The following is a 21,044-nucleotide window of genomic DNA, read 5'->3' as shown; positions in this document are numbered from 1 at the left end:
CCACTATTGCTCATTGTCTTTCATAAGGAAAGGGATTCTTTGTATATGAAAATTTTCTTCAAGCTTGAGGTAGCCACAAAGGCTAATCTGAGCCAGGCTATTCACTGGTCAGTTTTCATATCCCGGTATGGCTACAAGAATGAATACAGGCAGCTCAGATACTATGTTGGCAGAACAAAGCCTAACAGAAAAGATGGTCAGTTATTTCTTTCTGTTTCAAAAGGTCACAAAGGTAAACCTGTTATCAAAAGTGAATTTTGAAATAGTTCTCAAATTGCTAAATTTTTGTGTATATGTGTGTGTGTGTGGTTTGTGTATGCATGTGTGCCCGCGCGCGCACGTGTGTGTGTGTGTGTGTGTGTGTGTGTGTGTGTGTGTGTGTGTGTGTGTGTGTGTGTGTGTATGCGTGCATGTGTGTGTGAATCTGTGTGTGTGTGTGTTCTTCTCTTAAGGCGTATTCTACCAGGGCTGTGTCTGTGCCCACTCACTTCTGCTGTGGTGCTTCTTTAGATGACATTTGTGCTGCTGCTTATTGGTGTTCTTTAAACTCCTTTGTAAAACATTACAAGATTTTTGTGTCCTCTAGGTCATGGTGTTCCTCTGGGTCTACGGTGATCAAAGGTATGTTTCCATAGGGTAGTCATCCTGGAAGTTTTAACTTGGGATTCTGCCTTATCAGGTTCTGCATCTGGCACTGGATAGTATCAAAGACCAAAGTTTAGATCTGCAGCCACAGGAAGCAACCTAGTTGCCTTCCAGCTGTGATTGTTGTGGAGTTGTGCTCTTTTGTCTGCTCCGGAACTACAGATTCATGAGGAAATAACATATTTTTAGAACAAGAAGGAGGGCTTAACAAGTTGTAAAATGTGTTAAGTGCAAAGCAGTCCTGAAGTCTGCAGCAGTGCAAGTCTTAGCCGTTTTGCTACAGACACAGCTCACCTCATTAATCCAGTATTATTGTCAGTATCCATAATCTTTATACCCTACATTATTTATACAAATAAATCTTCTAGTGATCTGTGTTGTATATATTTTGATGAGAAAACTCAATGATCTGCTTGTTAATTTTTTTCTTTCTTTTTTATAACAGAAACCAGAACGCCGATCAAAAAGGTAAGCATAAAGATGCCTTTTCTTTTTACCATATTTAATCTTAAATACTATTTTGCTCACATTTGTGTACCAAACTTCAAATTTTGCTTTGGCAATCTGGCTAACATGATATGCAGCTTAGGTAAGGAATAAAAGTTTGAAATATAAATTATAAGGAGAAAAAAACAGAACTGCAATTAATTCATATGACTGTATCTTTTATTTCTGATACTGTGTCATTTTAGATGTTTATTTTTTACTCTAAATTACTAGTAAGCAGGCCAAGCCAAATTCATACAGAAATTCATTTATTCATTGAGACAGAACTGTTAAAGTAATTTGCTGTTATAGTCAGAGTAAGTGTCAATTGCTGAACATTGGTTGGGTGTTTTGGTATTATAAAAGTGTCACAGAAAGTCATTGAGTAACTTTAAACTATCCTGACTGCTCTGTACTCTGTAGGTACACTGATTATAGTCAGGAGAAGCAGAGACAGCAGTGTGGTCCAAATGTATAAATGTAAAAACACTTGGAAAACAGCTGTCTGTGGAAAGCAGTTAGAACACAGCGCAGTTTTAGCATTGGGCATCATAAAATGAGCAATTGCTCTTGGATGGTGGTGGGAGGCACAACTTTGGGAAGAGCAGCTCTCAGAGATGACCAAACTGAATAAATGTACTTTGCACTGATGCTGCTCAGAGAAAGAAAAGTATAACTCTAGTGCAGACAGCTCCCCTTCCCACTAAAACACAGAAATGTGGTTGAGACAAAGTAATGTGTATATCAAGAAATAGTCATAATCTAACATATTTTTGGCCAGATTACTTTCTTCAGATATTTTACCAGTATTCATTTTCTTACTTTAACTACAGCATCACTGTACACGGACAAGTAATTAGAAAATGTATTCAGATAAATGGGGATTGTCACTCATACCAGTTCAGCCCCATATACTAGTCATTCACAGTGTATTGCAGGAACTGCTATTTTTGCAGCCACTACCATCCCACAGATGAACAGAAGCCCTTAAAACAGTGGTGTAGGTAGGGCTTTTGGAACTGTACAGCAACTTCCAAAATTATCCTCCTCTCTATCCCAAGTATAGCCTCATCAACCCAGAGTAGTATGTATTTATGACAGCATACCTTTTCGGTACTGCAAAAGAAAAAAATAAAATAAAATTACTAACTTGAGCAAAACCCCATTTTGTTTTTTTTTTATTTTCCACTTCCTGCTTGTCTTGTAGTACTTATAGTGGTAAAACATCCATTACATTAATTGTTTGTAACACCACATCATATTGCAAGTATTGTCATTTCCTTATCACACTAAGGTGGCTTATATAGTTTGTATAGTGATTATGTAAAGGAAATAGTCATGTTATTTCTTGCATAAAATATTTATGATGTCATAAAAACTCTGTACTGTATATTAGCATAAGTGCTTACACGTTTATACAAACTCTATTCTGTTTACTGCTAATTACATTTGCAGATTTTAATTGTATAGATTCCATAGATGTCGATGCCAATCAAACTGAGTACATTCTGTTTTGTTTCTTTTGTTTAGTGTTTTAAGCTGGTAGATTCCATATACAAATGTTAAGTTTCAAATAGATTGATAGTGAAGAAATAAGCAGTGTTATTGTTCAGTTACTTTATGTCCAGCAGTCATGTATGTGTGTGTGTGTGTGTGTGTGTGTGTGTGTGTGTGTGTGTGTGTGTGTGTGTGTGTGTGTGTGTATTTGTGTTTGAGGAGAGAGAAAGGGAACTGTCCCAGTAGGACAAACCAATCCTCCAAATCTGGAAAACTCAACCAAAGCACAGGCCACATATTTGTAACCTGAATCTTAGATTTTACACATGCGTCTTTTGGAATGCGATTCCCAAGTTATTCCCTGCAATAGGCCTGTTGACTCAATGGGGTTTATTCAGTAAACATATTTCAAATTGATAAATAATCAAACAACAGATAGCTATATACATAACACTAAAGACTAGCAGTATACTAAACAAAATTTTCTCAGGACTATACTAGTGAATTTATACACAGAGCAACACACAAATAGAAACATTATATGCGAAATGCATATGTGCCAGCACGGAGCAACAGATGCAACATATAATGGTTATACATACAAATAAGCATGAATATAAACTAATGATGCTGATACAGTATAAGTGATAAAAAGAAACTGGCATATTCTAACGTCTGATATGAGATATAAGAATGTATTGGGTAACTCACTATGCTTCTGTTATAAAAGCAATAGATCTTTAAAGATTTTATGTTATAAATCTCTTAGTAAAAAGAAATATTTGTTGAACAGACAGTGTACATATGTTTGTGAAACCTGCAATGTTTGCAGTTACATGCACACCAGCACTACTTATATGCACCCCACCACAAGACACACTTACACTTTTTACTTTTATGCCACCTGCAAAAGCAGTGAGCTTGTTTACTTAACTTTCTGTATGCTATGCAACAGTTATGTGGGTAAAACTAATAGTTGTTTGAAAGATCCGATAAGTGAGCACCTGTATGAGATATGGAAACAGGACAGTAGGAATGCTTTAAGTAAACATATATTAAAGCATGGCAACTCACATAAATTCAAGTGTATGGTGCTGAAACTGTATAAATGTAATAAAATATGGGGTGATGTCAAAACCAGGTTGAATGTATGAAAACTAAGTGGGTTTTAGAACTGCAGGCTGACAAGGGGATCATTTTAACTGAGACGGTCCCTTTAAGGCCCTTATTACAGTCATGTTATTTGATGAAGTAACTTTGTACCTTTTTAAAAGTTCTTCTGTCTGTTACATGTTAGATCTGATGAAGCAGCCGGTAGTATAAGGCTATGAAAGCACCTATCTCTGTTTTTGTTTTATGATGAGTTAAACAGATTTTTTATATATACTGGGAAGCTCTGAAAGTTTTTTGTGCATCCAACAATAGTATACATTTTGCTGTGCTGGGGCTGGTTATCTGTTTTGTTTGGATCTGGATATTTCATTTGATTACCAGCCTTTACTTGTAGAAGCCACGGTGGTACAGCGGTAGCGTTGTTGCCTCATGGCAAGAGGTTCTCCTGTTCGATTCTCGGCTGATGTGCCTTCTGTGTGGAGTCTGCATGTCCTCCCCACGGTCGAGTGGCCTGCAAAAGACATGCATGAATGGGCGTGCCTTTGCTAAAGGTTGGGCGTTGGGCTGGCAACTCGGCACCATAAAAATCAACTGCCAATCATTAGCGGACCGGAGCTCTGCTGTGGCAACCCCTAACTGGGAAAAGCCAAAAAGACAAACAACAACCAGCCTTTACTTGTATCTGGTGTCGCTGGTTCATAAATATAAACATGTAAAAGAACAAGCCATTAAGTGGAGTGGGATGGAGAGCCAGTAAAGATTCTGAAGTATTAGGAGGCAGAGAAACATAGTAGGCTGTAAGGAAGCAGTGTAAGTGAAACAGAGTACTTGATGTGGTGAGGAATAAAGCAGAGTAGACAAGATATAGTCGAAGAAGGCAAATCAGCCATCCATTTTGGAAGAATCAGAGTTTTATTATTTTGACAGAAAATTCTATAACTTGGGTGGATGCTGTATGGAGTTCCTGTTTACCACCCTAAGGCATACCTTTCAACTGTCCAGGTTTTGCCTCATATTTTTTGGTCTATTCCTCACAAATTGTGTGGTTTTCTGGCAAATCATTGAGGAATGAAGTCACTAAATAATGACAGACAATTGGGATTCAAACTTAATATTCCTTAGAAAATGCATGCTAATTCAAATCCTGTTATTCTGGCAGCTTTCCAAGTTAATAAGAGCAATACTTAAAATCTGTTCCAGTTTCTGGCCTCTACTCCCACCCCTCCTACACACACACACACACACACACACACACACACACACACACACTCACATTATTTGTGGCTTTGTTCAGATTTCTTGTGCTAAGAGGCTAGGAGGCATGCCCCAATGTCCAGTGATTTGAAGTTGAATATATAACTTATTATGGGTGGATGCAGCCCATCCCCCCATCCCCCATAAAAAGCTCCCTTTCCAGTTTTGACCTGATGTACCTGTGACTGTATTTTTGATCAGGAAATGCATTTAGCCAGTTTTCATTTGACAGGTCATCCTTTGGTCAGAAATAAATAAGTAAATGGGATGGGGCTAAATTGTAAGACATTACTCTCAACTTCAAGCAAGAAATCTGGACAAAGCCATAAATAATGGGGGGGGGGGGGGGGGGGGGCAAATGTCCAAAAATAGGGATCATTTTTAAATATCATTTTTATAAATGTAGAAAGTTGCTAGAATAACAGGTTTTGCATTCACATGAATTTTCTGAAGGGTATAAAGTCTGAAACTTAAATATTTGTCATTATTTTCTGACTTCAGTCCTCAAAGATTTACCTGAAAACTGAAGTTTTTATGAGGCACAGACCAAAAACATGAAGAAAAAATCTGGACATTCTGCAGAAATCTATACAGTTGAGAGGTATGTTAATAATCCTGGGTGATGTGAATATTCTGGCATGAATAATGAATAAATAGCACAGTGAGATGTAATTTAGGTGACCTCATTATTGCCTCAAAAATAAGATCCGTGTCCAAATCTTAAGGAATCAGAAGGCAGTGTTACAGTTTAACTGGTAGTAAATTCCAGAGTCAATTGGTACTTAGGCAGAAAGATTTGTCATAGAACACCAATCTGGTTTATGTATACCTTAGGCAGAAACTTTTGTAAACAGTAGAGGTGTGTTGTAGATGCACATCTGAAAACTACGACAAATGTAATGCAAAAAGCAGTGTGTCAAAAAGATGGCTCAAACAAGACTATCAAAAAATGTAAAAAGTCATCCTGAGCCATCAAAACTGATAAAGCCTCTTACAGCTTGAGACGAAAGTGCTTATTAACCTTTCGTATGTTTTATGTTAATAAATAGTTTTACTTGCCTTTGGATTTTGGATTTTATGGATACTAATGGCATTTGTATTGGATGTAGTACAGTCGTGTGGGGTCAGATACATCTGAAAACTAGACAATCAAGGCATTAACTGGGCCTTGATGGAGTGGTTTCTGGGTAGTAGAAAGCTGGAAATTTTGCAGCCTGTGAGCATGTGCAACAGCAGTTACACTGTGATAAATAGAACTGTGCATACCCATGCAAATTTAACAATTCTACAGTGCACAAACTCAATTTTGGCTACATCAGATTTGATTAGAAATGTACTGTCCCTCCGTAGAGGAGAAGGATAAGCAGCATATATCTGACCACTTGAGTTCTGATTTCAAGTCATAGATTTTATTAGGCGATAAAGTGAGCCAAGATTGATATGAGCTGTAGACATAGTATATGGAACATGTCAAGACACAGTAAACTGATGAAATAAAGCCGTATGTGATACAGGGCACAGCCTTTATCAGCACAGCTCTTATATATAACAAGAAACTGAAGTCATTACTGCCAATCAGAAATGTGATTTTTTTCTTTATGCCTGCAAATAGCATGACTTCCTTTCAGTGAGACAGGCCATTTTATATTAGCCAGATGTCAAGCTTGCTGATGGATGGCTAAAGAACCTTTCAACAGAGGTGTTGTGATCTCTGTAAAAGCAAATCGGTATTGTCTATTTACTGAATGAAACTGATATTGTCAAAGTCTACCCACAGTTGATTCACAATTTGTCAGAACAAACTTTAACATATGTACACGATATTTAAAAATTTAGAAAATCAAAGTTGCAGAAGAATACCCTTTTTTCCTCATACCTATCATGCTATTAGAAAGCAGTGGAATCAACTAAGGATATAGCCACTGAGTCAGGTTTGGGAATAGTGTATAAAAACTGAAAAGACTGAATAATTTTATACAGCCTACCTGCCTTTTTTAGGGACATCAGACTGAGTATCAGGAAAATTACAGTCAGTAAGACACACATCCTCTAAAGCAGACAGGATAGGAGGAATGGGTGTAGGTTCTGGAAAATCCTTTTGTAACAACTAATAGTATTTTCTGATGGACTGAGAAAACTCAGGGTTCTCCCATTGAAAACACTGGGACATTCTAGCAACAGTCTCAGAGAAAGAGAAACTTGCAAAGGGAAAATCAGAAACTGAGATCTCCTCTGCGTTTGAAACAGAAATCTGAGGAGAAAACTCTGAATCCTGAATCTGTCCCTGCATCTTCCTGTTCAGATTGAGAATCTTCAATCTCTTTGGGAAAAAGAAATCCCTCTTTCTTTTACTAGAAACTACTTTACAAGAAGGATCAGTAGCCTGAATTAAACCCTGAGCCAATTCCAGTAAACTAGTCCTCTCCAAAGAAATTTGAGTAGGGGAAGATACATGCTTGGTTTTCTGTTTCTTTTCAGTGGGAAAAATGGGGCCAATCGTGTTAGTAGCTGCTTCCCCAGGGATGGGCACATCATTCTGATGCAACAGGAAAACTTTTCCTGTTCCGTCTTCTGGACCAGTCAGAGTGGTTCTCCCTTGCCAACCACTCTAGCTGCAGAGGAGGTGGCTAGTCCCTGGTCCATAATGGCTGCAGGTGCTACAACAGAGGGATCCAAGGTAAAAGATGAGTGGTCTGAGGTAAAACAAATGGCCACAGCAGAGTCACCCAACTGCAGCTGTGGCAGATTGCTAGCCTGCTGTCATGGCAAAGCCTGTTTGCATAATTTTTTTTCTTTTTGTGGCTGGAAGAAAGACCAATGTGGGACTGCTGGTCTGTTCCACAGTCACGCTGAAAATGGTGCCTCTTTTCCAGGGAAGGCAAGCAGTAAATGTTGGTAAAACTGCCAGTCCACAAACATTTCTTTTTTTGGCAAAAAAAAAAAAAATACAGTACATAAAACACTTTAAAACACTATGGCAGCCCTGCAGTGGAAAAATAAATACAATTACTCCACAGAAAATATGTTTTCAGTTAGTTTAAACTGCTTTTAAACTTATAGAAAGAAACGAGTGCTACAGTCTTGAGACAGTCCATTAAATACTTTAAGTCCTAGCCTTAAAATAACTTTCCTAAAGAGGAAAGTAATAAAACATTAACAAAAATTTAAATAAATGGATTTTTTTTCCAACAGACATCTTTATTACATTTTCACACGACATAGGCAATCTTACATTTATACAAATGAAAAACAAAGAACATGACACCACTTTAGTTGCAAACAGTATACATCACAGACACCACTGAAACAACTGTAGTTGCAGTCATTATACATCACTTATAATCTATCCAGTCATTGTCAGTTAAACATTATATGTCTCATTCAAATCCTGCCTCTTAAACCTTGTTCCTGCTTTGCATATATTGTTCCCACAATTCACATTTTTTCCTATGTAATTTGCTCCCTTCCATTTTGAAAGATTCCAGTTGTTTTATCTCTATTACTATATTTACTACTTCTAGTAAAGCTGGTCTAGACTTTGATCTCCATTTTCTAGTAATTGCTTTTTTTGGCAGCCACCATAATTAGACTCAGCAAGGCTTTACTATGTCTAGGCAATTCTGATTCTGTATCATAGCTCAAAAAAATCATCTCCCAAGTCAATCCAATCTGCTGACCCAGCATCTCCGACAGAGCAGTCTGCAAGGAATCCCTAAAGTCTGCCAGCTCATTATACTCCCAGAAAATATGTTCCCAGCCACCTCTTTCTTTCCCGTCACACTCCCAACATTTGCTATCCACCCAAGGAAAAATTCTTTGGAGTCTACATGGGGTATAATATACTTACGTAAACACTTCCATGTCAGTATTCTAAATCTTCTAGACTTTGTTGCATATTTGGGAGATATACATATATCCTCTCATTGTCTCTTTGTGAATTGCTTATCCAGTCTCTGTTCCCAATAATTTCTAAGCTCCTCTGATTGATTCTTATAGTTATCATGCAGTATTTTATATGCTTTACTAATTATTCCTTTTGTAATGGCAGCTTCTGTTCTAGATTCTATTAAATATTCTACCAGTGCTAGCCTTTCATTCAGAAGCCTCCTATTTCTTTCTCTTTGCCTATACTCTGATATCAATCCTTCATAGGGAAGGCAATCTCTATCCTGCAGTCCAAATAAATTATTAGCCTGTTTCCATTCTATTACCTTTCCCTTTCTAATTATTTGTTCCCAATACCTTGTTTTCTTTGCCAGTTTTGTCCAATAATTCCAGCTCCCTCTTGCCTGTTATGTGTATCCCTGACCACAGTCATCCCTACTGGCAAAATCTCTTTGCTCCATTATTGTGCTGGTTTGTTTTTTAGAATACTCCCTGCTATTTTATTAATATAATACTCTGTAAGATTTTTATTTTCTCCTTAAAAGTCTGCATCCAAAATCCCAATTTTGCATTATTTCTTGAGCTTCCTCCATGTATCAGCATAATTCCTTTCCACTTTGAATTATAGTTTTCTGCTTAAGCAGTGTACAAGAGTCTTAACTGTGTTGATCTAAAATACCCCCTCAAATTGGGTAATCCTAGTCTACCTTGTTCTATTGGAAGAATCATCTATCCTACTTGACCCTTGCTGTCTTCCTTCCCAGATAAAATCCTTCAACTTTTTTAATTGCTATCCACAGCTTCTCCTCTAGTTGATAAAATATGCCTGAACTGTGTATAAGACTAAAGGAATTAAAAACATTTTAATGGTTTGTAACTTAGTATCCATATCCATATAACAAAGCTTCCAGTTTCTCGGTTTCTGTATTATCTTCTGTTTAGTCTCTTCCCACATATCCTTAGCTGCCACAACAGAGTCATTTCAAATCCATACTCCTAAATACTTCATTTTATCATATCCCCAGAAATATGGATATTGTTGGACCAATTTGTGCATGGGTATATAATTGACCACTGTTACCTTTCTTTTAGCTTCATTAATATTACATCCCAAGAAGATTTGAAACTGTCTATAAATGTTCCACAACAATGCAATGTCTGTTTCCGGTTTTGTCATGTAGAAAATAATATTATCTGCAGAGTCAGCTTTTCCTGACTACCATGCCAGTTACCTCCTTGAATTTCTGAATCCCTTATTTTCTTTGCCAATAATAATAAACACCAAAGGGGAAAGTGGACAACCCTGCCTGGTTCCTCTACTCAAGTAGAAATTGTTAGAGAGGACCCCACCCACCTTAATTTGTGCCAGAGATCCCTCATATATTCTTCTAATCAACCTTATAATTGCATCAGGGAAAGCAAATACTTCCATTGCCCTGCTCATGAAGTCCCAGTCTACTCTGTGAAATGCTTTCTCCGACTCAAGACCCACCAATAAAAGTGGAATTTTCTTACATTCTGCTTCCATCTGGATCATCGATATTTTGTTCATATTGTCAAATGTTTGCCTCACCTCCACAAAACCACACTTATCCATATCTATCAATTTTGGTATAACTTTTGCCATTCTTCTAGCCATTATAGACATAAACACTTTATGATCATGGTTTAGTATTGAAATGGGCCTGTATGAAGCTGGATCCATTGGACCTTTACCCTCTTTAAGTCTTACCGTTACCACTGCCTTCTTCCAGGATGCTGTACTTCTCCTTCTTTTAAAATACTGTTTAACAAAACCTTCCAGATCTTTATCTGTTTTTCTCCTCCTAACTTCCAAACTTCCTCAGGAATGCCATCTATTCCTGGGGACTTTCCTGTAAATTGGTTATACATAGCCATTTTTATCTCATCCCTTCCTATCCTAACTGTTAGTAATTGAGTCTCATCTACCTCTAATCTAGGCATATTTAATTCTTCCATAAACATTTTTATTTGTACCTTTTCTTGATTTCCATATGTCTCTGCTTTATACAAGCTTTCATAACATTTCTGAAGTATTTCTAATACTTCTAAAGGGGCTGTTGTTATCTTCCTTGTTATAGGCTCCCAAAGCTTGGTGACAACCCTTTCCACTTTCTTTTGCCTGAGTTGTTATGCTAAAAGTTTTTGTGCTCTATAATTGTTATAAAAAAACAGTTGCTTAACAGCAATCTTTCTAAACTTGTGCATATTGTCGAAGTAATCCCTTATTTTCTATTTAGCATTTTGCAGTTGCTCCTTTCTGACAGATTCCCCCTATTTTGCAATACTTAATTTGTCAATCACTCTAAATAATTCTTGTTACTGTTTAACCATATCTCCCTTTCTTTTATTTCTACCCTAGTTTTAAACTCCACTTTAATCTTATCCCACTCCCTAGCTATGTTTTTAGAAGAAATTTCTATCTTCTCTAGTAGCTCCTGAATTATTTCCAAAATCCATTCATTGAATTCCTCTCTTTTCAACTGATAGATGGGAAATCTCCAGTGTCTCATTTTCTTTTATTATGTTTTTTTTTTTTAATTTTAGTTATTATTGGTGCATGATCTAAAATAGTTATTGGGTGCATTTCCAAAAATTTAACAAAATTGATTTTTTCTACAAAATGAACTTATCTGGTGGCAGTAAAGCTCTTAAGGATTTCATGCCCAAACTTGTCTTTTAGTTAGCTCAGCTAGAGGTGCTTGACAGTATGGGTGCATGGAAGGTGCCTTGAAGCTTTGGAACCTGGCCAGCCATTATATCCTTGGCAGGATATAACACCGTATTGTTGAGGCTACTGAAGCAGTGATCATTCGAGCATCTACCATTAAAATAAGTTCAACTTACACACTTGTACTGTCCCTCTCTGTAAAAGGCCAACGGACATTTGAAAGTTATGATAATAGCAAAGGCACTCATTAAGAAAAACTTCATAGGAGATATAAGTTGTTCCAAATATGCAAAAATGGGATCTGTGCCATATGCCAGTCCAAATGTTGTGAACTGCACAGCCAGTTAACATGCTATACTACTTGCTCCCTACATATACTAACATAAACACTATGAGAGACACATATGCAGACTGTGCCTCACTCATACACATGCACATATATGTACACAAGCGGCACGCATGCACACACACACACACACACACACACACACACACACACACACACACACACACACACACACACACACACACACGTTCAACAATGAATGGGTAATGTGGTTCAAACAGACCATAGCTATTGCATTCATGCTGGAGCACATGCTGCTAAGCTTTGTACTTTAAAAACTCTCTAATGACATGAAAACACATTGTGCTGTTCAGTTACTGGTTGGAGTAGAGCATGACAAGCAGTGCTCTTCTACTGTAATAAATAAGGCTTCTCTTGGCCCACCTTGTCCCTACACATAGCAGAGGGTGCAGCCTAGTCATGCTGTGAGTACTTACTTAAGTTGTAAATGTTTCAAAAGGGTTCACTGTACCACTGACCTGCAGAGTGCATAACTTGATGCCCTTCTATTCATCTGTTGCAGTGTTCTTTACATGATGGAGTTCTCTGCCATAGGTGACCCAATGGCCAGTATACAAAAGTCTTTCACTACTGTAGAGTGCGTGTTACATAACACATAGGCATAGGATGCTGTCGTATGTCGGCCGTAAAAGTGGTGTAAGCATGCACCAACCTCAGAACTTCTCTGCTGCCAGTCCAAATTCCACCTCAAACGTCAGTCTGCTTGTTGAGTCATTAGCTGTGTTCCAGCAATTTTCTCAGATAATTGCCCCATTGGGGAATTCTTGTTTCTTTTGCTACTGCTTTGTGGTAGGGTTTGTGTCATCCAAAAAAGGCGAATGGCAGTATGGAAGACAAATTCCACATAAAGATAGCCATCTCCAGTGTTTGTTCTGCCTAGGGCCTACCCATGACCACAGCTCTTGTCCCATTTTTCAGGCTTTTGTGCCCAAGACTCTAAGGAGTAGACCTTCCTGTTTAGCCATTTACTTGGAAAATCAGTGTTTAAATTTGCTAGCTAAAAGCACAATGGAGGGATCCTCTGGTCCCAAGTCCGAGTCGATTATGAAGCAGAAGGGCAAAAACCCGAGGCATGAGCCTTCAGCTCTTCCTCTTACCACAGATGTCTCTCCTGAGGCAGATGAGAGCCTGGAGATATGTACAGTTCCTGGTTCTGGTTCCATGGGCCAAGCCATATGTTGAGGCCACTTTGGATCTGACCAGAGGCGCATCCTCAGAGGCTGAGTAGGCATCCGTCTTGGATGTACAGAGGGAGCCTAGTCTCGTGATTACTGAAGGCCCTAAGGGGATACCTCAGATTCTTGTGCAGGAGGAAATTCACTCTGATATAATTGAATGTAGGCCTACATCTGGGCCACTTACACTACATAGGGAGACCTGTATCAAAAGAAGAAGCAGAAGACTAAACACGTGTCCCCTCCTAAAGACCCCAAAGTTTTGCTATTTGGCTTCTACAAAGTCTGGGATTTTCTATCTCAGGATCAGATCTTCCTGGGGTGCAGGATACAGACAAACCTCATGAGGATCTCCCTTCCTCCTCAGAAGATGCAGGACCTCATGTCACACTTCCAAGGCCTTCTACCTCTGCACCACATTTCAGCCAGAGAGTTCCTCAGGGTTTGGAGCTTCATGGCATCCACCATTTAAATGCTATCGCTGTCAAAACTTCACATGACAAAACTCCAGCAGTTCTTAAAGACAGTTCGGATGCAGCATTCGCATCCTCTGGAGTTTCCAGTTCCTTTCATCCTCTGTCTGAAGAAGGAACTCGAGGAGTGGATCTTCCATTGCACTGTCTGCCACCAGTCCAAGAGCTGTGCACAGAATCCTCAGATATGGGCTGGGGGGCAACCTTCCAAAATTTGAAAGCACAAGATGTATGGTCCCCATTTCAACAAAGGGAACACATCAATGTAAGGGAGATGAGGGTGCTACTACTACCCATCCTCTCTTCCTCCCAGGACCTTTAAAGCTGTTCACAGACAATATGACATATTCTGGTATGTGAACAAGCAGGGAGGGACCAAGTCCTACCTATTATGCAGTCTGGCACTCCAGGCTTGGGAGCTGGCAGTCCAATATCAGGTAACTCTTCAGGCCGTGTACATTCCATCCAGCCAAAATTGCATGGCAGACACTTTGAGCAGGTCTCTAACACAGTCCCATGAATAGATGCTTCTAAGAGATGTGTTTCTAGACATTGTCCACCAGTGGGGTATACCTCTAGTAGATTTTTTTGCTTCTCCCAAGAACAGACAACTTCCACAGTTTTGTGCCAGAGTTCCACATCCTCTGGTTTGGAAGGTAGATGCCCTGTCATTCTCTTGGAAGGGGATGTTTTGGTATGCATTCCCTCCCCTACCACTCATTCCAAAAGTCCTGCTCAAAATTCATCAGGACAATCCAAAAATCTTGCTGGTGACTCCATTTTGGCCAAGACAACATTGGTTCCCTCTTCTCCTGTATTTAGCCAAGGGCAATCATCACAAGTTACCGCACAGGGTGCACCTTCTGACACAAGACAAAGGAACTTTCATCCATCCCCACTTGTCTACCCTTCAGTTAACGCTGTGGGTGATAGGGTTTTAATTCCTTTTAGATACCTGTTTTCTGAGGATGTGCTAAGGACCCTGCAGGTGGCCAGGAAACCCAATACCAGAAAATATTACCTATCTAAGTAGAAGAGATTTCCAGTTTGATGTTTGTCATGAAACCAGGATTCACTATCAGTGGAAGTTCCCTTGGTTCTTTCTTATTTGTGTGAATTGCTCAGTGCTGGCTTGGCTTACTCTTCACTGAAAGCCCACATCAGTCTTTCTGCCTGTCTACCTTTACACCCCCTCAGCTAGCAGATTTAAGGCAAAACAATTGCCTAAAGTTGTCCTTTTCATTAGACCACCCCGGAAACCTATCCTTCCTCCCTGGGATCTTAATTTTGTACTCGAAAAGCTGACCCCCCCTCCCCTTTCAAGCCAGCTTTATCAGCTTCCCTGCAACACTGAAAAACTGTACTTCTACTTACTTTAACTTCAGCCAGACATGTGTCTGAGGTCCTGGCCCTAATGGCCTCTCCCCCTTTTGAGTTTTTCATAAAGACAGGGTGTCCTTGTGTACCAACCCTTATTTTATGCTCAAGGTAGTCAATGAGTTGTCTCTCAACCAATCCATTCATTTACCTACCTCCTTCCTTCTCCCCATGATTTTAGTGAGAAGGTACTGCACACCCTGGTTGCTGGATGTGCATAGACAACTTAGATTTTATGTTGACAAGACTAAACCTATCAGGAAATTAAACCAGTTTTTTTTCCCTATCTTCCCAGGGCTCTAGGATTGCCTGTTTCCAAGCAGACTATTTCTACTTGGATTTCTAAAGCAGTTTTATATTGTTATGTGAAGCATGGTAAGACCCATGCCTCTTCTGTAAGGACACATTCCATAAGAGCAGTAGCCAAGGTTGCCATCTCTCAATGGTGCAAAGGGGGACACAGACGTGTGTGGCTACTATATGACGTCATGAGTTGTGGTCATGCGTAGAGGGTGTGGCCAAACATGTGACAGCCTGGACATTCCAGAGAAGCAAGCATCTGAACATAGCCCCCCAAAAATAAATAAATGCGTATGTGTATGTATAGCTATAGCTATATCTATGTGTGTGTGTGTGTGTGTGTGTGTGTGTGTGTGTGTGTGTGTGTGTGTGTGTGTGTGTGTGTGTGTATATATATATATATATATATATATATATATATATATATATATATATATATATATATATATATATATATTATATATATTTATTTATTTTACATTTGTTGACTGGGCTGGTCTAACTGGAATACAAATCCATTTTCAGTAGAGGCCCAGGGAGAAAAGCTCCAACACAAACACAATATATACAGTAAAAGTTGTCACAATTCAGAGAAGTAAAACAGTAGTTAAAAGTTCTAAACAGTTTCAGCCATACAGACTTGATGCAGTTGTCATTACAAGAGTACATGGCTCATGATGAGGAGATATGAAAAACAAAAATATAAAACAAAATAGTTGTGTACTTGTGCATGCAGAATAAAATAGCATAATAAAGTTGTTTACTTATACAATTGTACCAAGTGATACAGTGAAATACAAGATTTATAGGAAACAGCAAGAGGATGTCAGTAGATAGAACATACTCATATTAGAAGCAGAGAACACATAGGAAATAGACAAAAAGTTAGTCAGGGTTAGTACAAGGGCATAGCCAATGAGTACTGAGAAATTGTTTTAGTTTCTGTTTAAAAAGTGTTATAGAGGACAGAGATAGGAGTTCAGAGGGAAGTATGTTCCAATGTTTGCCTACAGAGTTAGAGAACAACGAATCTCCAGCTGAGTTGTTGGATTTGCTGGTAGTAATAAGTAACTTATTAGAAGAGCGTAAATTCTTAAGATTATTGTTGGGGGTTATGAGAGTAGTCATTATAGGTGTACTGGTGGGGTAATACAGGATCTTATGGATAATAGCAAGTTGGTGAAATAGCATGTGGTTTTGGAACTCTAGCTATCCTAATTGTTTTAGGTTGTTACAATGATGTGTTCTAAAAGGAGAACCTGTGGCAAATCTAGCAATACTATGATAGGAGGTAGCAAGTCTGTTGAGGTTATTTTTTGAGAGATTGGTAAATATGGGTGAAGCATAGAGTAGGGTAGAGATTAAATGAGTTCTAGCTATAGTGGTTTTGGCTAAAGGAGTAAGAAAGGGTCTGATTCTGTAAAGGGATCCCAGTTTCTTATTTACTGTTTTTATAGTGATGTTAATATGAGTATCGAAGTTTAGGTTATTATCTATGGTTATTCCAAGAAGTTTAGTGGTTAGGTCAGGAGATATAAGAGTCCCGTTCTTGGATATAAGAGTGAAGTTAAGAGGGGTTGACCTGCGAGTAGGAGCAAAGAGTAGAAGTTTAGTTTTTTTAGGGTTAAGTAGGAGGCAACGGTTTAAAAACCATTGCTCAACTGTATTAAATGCTTTTTGTGTCAGGGACTGTAGCTCTGTAGGAGTTTTAGCTGAGCAAATAATGGTGGAGTCGTCTGCATATTGAATGCAGGTTGCATGTGGAATTGCTTGGTGGAGGTCGTTAATGAAAATGGAAAATAACAGTGGGCCTAATATGGTGCCCTGGGGAACACCAAGTGAATTGGGGTGGTGAGAAGATAGATTGTTTTCCCATAGTACTGCCTGTTGCCTATTATCTAAGTAGGATTTGAACCATTTTAAGGCTAGTGTATCTAGAGAAAGAGATTTAAGTATTTCTATAAGGAGCTGGTGGTTAACCATGTCAAAAGCCTTAGATAAATCAATGAAGACAGACGAGGAAAGAGTATTGTTATTACGGTTTGAATTTATACAGTCTGTGAAGGAGAGTAGAGCTGTGGTGGTATTGTGGTTAGGTCTAAACCCATGTTGACAGTTGGCAAGTAGGTTATTTTCGATAAGATGGGTGAGTAGTTGCTTATGGACACACTTTTCCATAATTTTTGCTAGTGGAGAGAGTAGAGCTATTGGTCTATAGTTTGAAATGTCAATGGAGTTTCCACCTTTATGAAGGGGGATGATATGTGAGATTTTCCAGATAGATGGGATATATCCTTCGGTTATAGTTCTGTTTATTAGTATGGAAATGTTGAATGCTATGGCTTTGGCTCCTTTTTGCAGGTATTCTGCAGGTAGATGGTCAGCAGAGGGGGTAGTAGGTTTTAATTTTTCTAGAAGAGAGCAAATGAAGGAAGTAGGAACAGGTTTTAGCTGAAATGATGGAATCAGGTAAGTTAGTGAGGTGTTTAGATTAGGGGAACTTGGAGATAATTGCTTAGCTAGTGTTTGAATGGCATCTGTAAAGAAAGAATTAAAGGCATTGGCAGTTTGTGTTGGATTCTCGTGGCTAGAGTCTTTTGGGCTAGGAGTAGTAGACTGGCCTGGGTGTAGGAGTTTGTTGATGCTGGACCAGAATTTTTGTGGGTTCCTTTGGTTAGTTTGTTGTAGTTGGATGTAAAAGTTTTGTTTATCTAATAGTATAGCTTTTTTAGTAGTATTTCTAAGTTGTCTAAAGGTTTGGTGGTCTGTAAGATTCCTGGTAGTGTGCCATTTTGTCCAAGATTTGTTTCTAAGGAGAATTTTCTGTTTGGTAGCTATGGTGAGCGAAGGGTCAGTTTTAGCTTTATTTCTAATAGAGCGCACTGGGGCATGCTGGTCAAGGATGGCTAAGAATTTGAAATTAAAGTAGTCAACTGCTTTATCTAGAGGGAGTATTTTTAGTGGTGACCAATTGCAGTGTTTGAGTTCTAGTTGGAAAAGTTCAGGGTTGAAGAATTTTTTAGTCCGTATTGTCTGATAGGTATTTGGGTTAGGTATGCTAGTTTTGTGTCTGATGATATACGTAAATGAGTGGTCACTCAGATCATCAGGGAGGGTTCCTGCTTTGTATGTGAGATGTGGAGAGTTGGTAAGGATCCAATCTAATGTGCTTTCCTTGTTGTTGGTTTTATTAATTCTTGTAGTGGAGGTGATGACTTGTGAGAAGCCATAAAGATTAATATGGGTGGTGGGATGAGGGGTACTACAGGACTTCCAGTCAATGTTAAAGTCTTCAAGTACTATAGTTTCTTGTGGAAGATTGAGTGATAGCCAGTTCAGAATGCATTCAAGGGTATTAATGTTATTTCCAGGGGGAAGGTAGATACAAGCAATGTTAATGGATTTGAATTTGTTGATTTGAAGTTTGGTGACAAGGATTTCAGTGTTATTAAATATAGCTAGATTTATGCTTGAAGTGGTGACTTATAGATTGTTTTTATAAAGGACTGCTACGCCCCTTTCCTTTTTGATAATACGGTCTAATCTAAGGATATTTTAGGCAGGTGGGGTGACTTCATTGTCATTAATGGAGGATTTTAGCCATATTTCAGATAAACATAGGATGTCAAATTGGTAGAATTCTAATAGGGCATGAAGATGGGCAATCTTGTTTTTAATGCTTCGAATGTTAAGATGTGCTATAGAGAGGGAGGTATATTAGGAGTATGTGTATTAGTTATGTAAGAGTTGCTTGGTACAGTGTTGGGAATATTGTTTGGGCCAGGGTTAGGATGAATGTCTCCATCTAGTAGGGCTAGGTGGAATGTTTTATATGAGGGGTTGTTAAATTTAGAGAAATAAAAAAATATTTTTCTTGTATGTAGGTTACTATATTTTATATGGGTTAGTCTATGATATTTGGCTTGCAGGTAGCAGGGACTAGTTGTGGTGGAATAGTTGTGTTGGTAGATAGCTAGTAGTGGTGTGGAAGTGGATTTAGAGGGGAATAGAAGGTTTGGGTGTAATGGTTGTTCATAGGAGGTTAATATGTAGGTAATTATTAGAGGAGGTAGGAGAGAGACAAAGGCTATGTGTTTTAATTGATTAAGGTAGGAAACTTTAACTATGATCTTTGTATCAGATGTTAAATAGATAGGGGTGTGTAGTAGTAGCAGCTGGTAAGTTGAAACTGTAAGTATAGGGAGTATCTATGATAAGGTTAGGAGAGGTAAGGATGTAAATCGGGTGGGGAGTGGTAAAAGTAGTTGATTGGTACAGAGAAGATGGGGGTGTGGTTAGCGAAAATAAGTGTAGGGCCCCTGGGGGTGGGTGGGAATTGGGGGTAGGGAGGGGAGCGGAGTGAGCCCGTAGGGCGAACGGAGCAGGTAGAGACAGTTGAGTGAGACAGTCAAGGTGAACAATCAGTGGAATTCTGATTGTGGAATACTGCCTGCAGGGGTAAGTAGGTTTGAGATCTGTACAGAAAGATTAAGAAGTAGTATATGAGTATGTAAAGGTGGAAGGTGGGAAATTGGAGCAGAGCAGGTTATAGGTAGGGTCAATAGTAAGAATGCTAAAAATCAGTTTTAAAAAGAGGAAAGCTTTTCAAAGAATGGGGGCTACAAGAAGGGTTGGGAGGGTGGCTTAATGGCTAAGGTGTTTGCCCTACAAACAGAAGGTGCAGGGTTTGAGTCTCACAATGGACAACTGGCTAGGCCCAAAATGGCTCACAAGGGCAGCTAGCCTAGCACTAAACTATGTACTATGAACTATGAATAGATAAGAGGGTGCCACCTAGTGGGCAATCAGGTTAAAAACAGCAGAGGTAAAAAAAATGGGGAAGGCTAGACTAGGGCTAGAAAGACAATCTATTTGAATAGGATAAGAAAGCTAAAAATTGTAAGAAGGACTATCCTTAGACTAGAGGATATAGGGGGTGGTGTGGCTACTGGGTGATCAGGCTGCGAGGCTTACAATTAACAACAACAAGGATTAAGCAGTTGAATGATTTAACTATAAAGCCAGTATTAAGAATAACACATACTCTCTTATTCCTTTTCTTGGGAGAGCACAGGGTTACTCTTATGAGGTGTTGTTACAGCTGGATGGTTGGGATGGGTCCTTAGTTCCCTGGTGGTTAATAGTCACCTAGTGGAGGGTAGGCAAGTCTCTTATTCCTTTTCTTGGGAGAGCACGGGGTTACTCTTATGAGGTGTTGTTACAGCTGGATGGTTGGGATGGGTCCTTAGTTCCCTGGTGGTTAATAGTCTCCTAGTGGAGGATAGGCAAGTCTCTTATTCCTTTTCTTGGGAGAGCACAGGGTTACTCTTATGAGGTGTTGTTACAGCTGGATGGTTGGGATGGGTCCTTAGTTCCCTGGTGGTTTATAATCTCCTAGTGAAGGGTAGGCAAGATATGATCAGAGCACAGGGGCCTGGAGCACACAGCACCCAAGGGGTAGCCTATATATATATATATATATATATATATATATATATATATATATATATATATATATATATATATATATATATATATATATGGATCTACCTGACTACATCGACAGTTCAGAAGAGCAAAAACGACTTCACTGACGCCAGAAGATCGACAAGTTAGAAGACCGACAGAGGAAAACACCGACGCTGAGAACACTGAGATGGGGAAGGATGTGTAAGTATGTGGTAGTGACGGACGTTAGGGTGCGAGTAAGGTAAGTGTGTGATGTTGATGGTCTGTAGGGATAGGGGTGGGATAAGTGAGTTAGGTTTAGGGCGCGGGTT

General features: G+C 39.0%; 1 protein-coding gene across 1 annotated transcript in view; it reads left to right on the top strand.

Moving 5' to 3' along the window:
• The window catches only part of PLEKHG7 (pleckstrin homology and RhoGEF domain containing G7), a 1,339,509-nt gene that overhangs the window by 514,442 nt on the left and 804,023 nt on the right, over positions 1-21,044 (top strand). Inside the window, exon 3 of the mRNA XM_044087653.1 lies at positions 1,091-1,113. Within this exon, the coding sequence (XP_043943588.1) occupies positions 1,091-1,113 (23 nt within the window). The remainder of the gene's footprint in view (positions 1-1,090; positions 1,114-21,044) is intronic.

Source organism: Protopterus annectens, chromosome 11.part0, assembly GCF_019279795.1.
Source record: "Protopterus annectens isolate FY-2018-M chromosome 11.part0, PAN1.0, whole genome shotgun sequence".
Lineage (NCBI taxonomy): Eukaryota > Metazoa > Chordata > Ceratodontiformes > Protopteridae > Protopterus > Protopterus annectens.
This window is presented reverse-complemented; position numbering and strand designations above follow the sequence as displayed.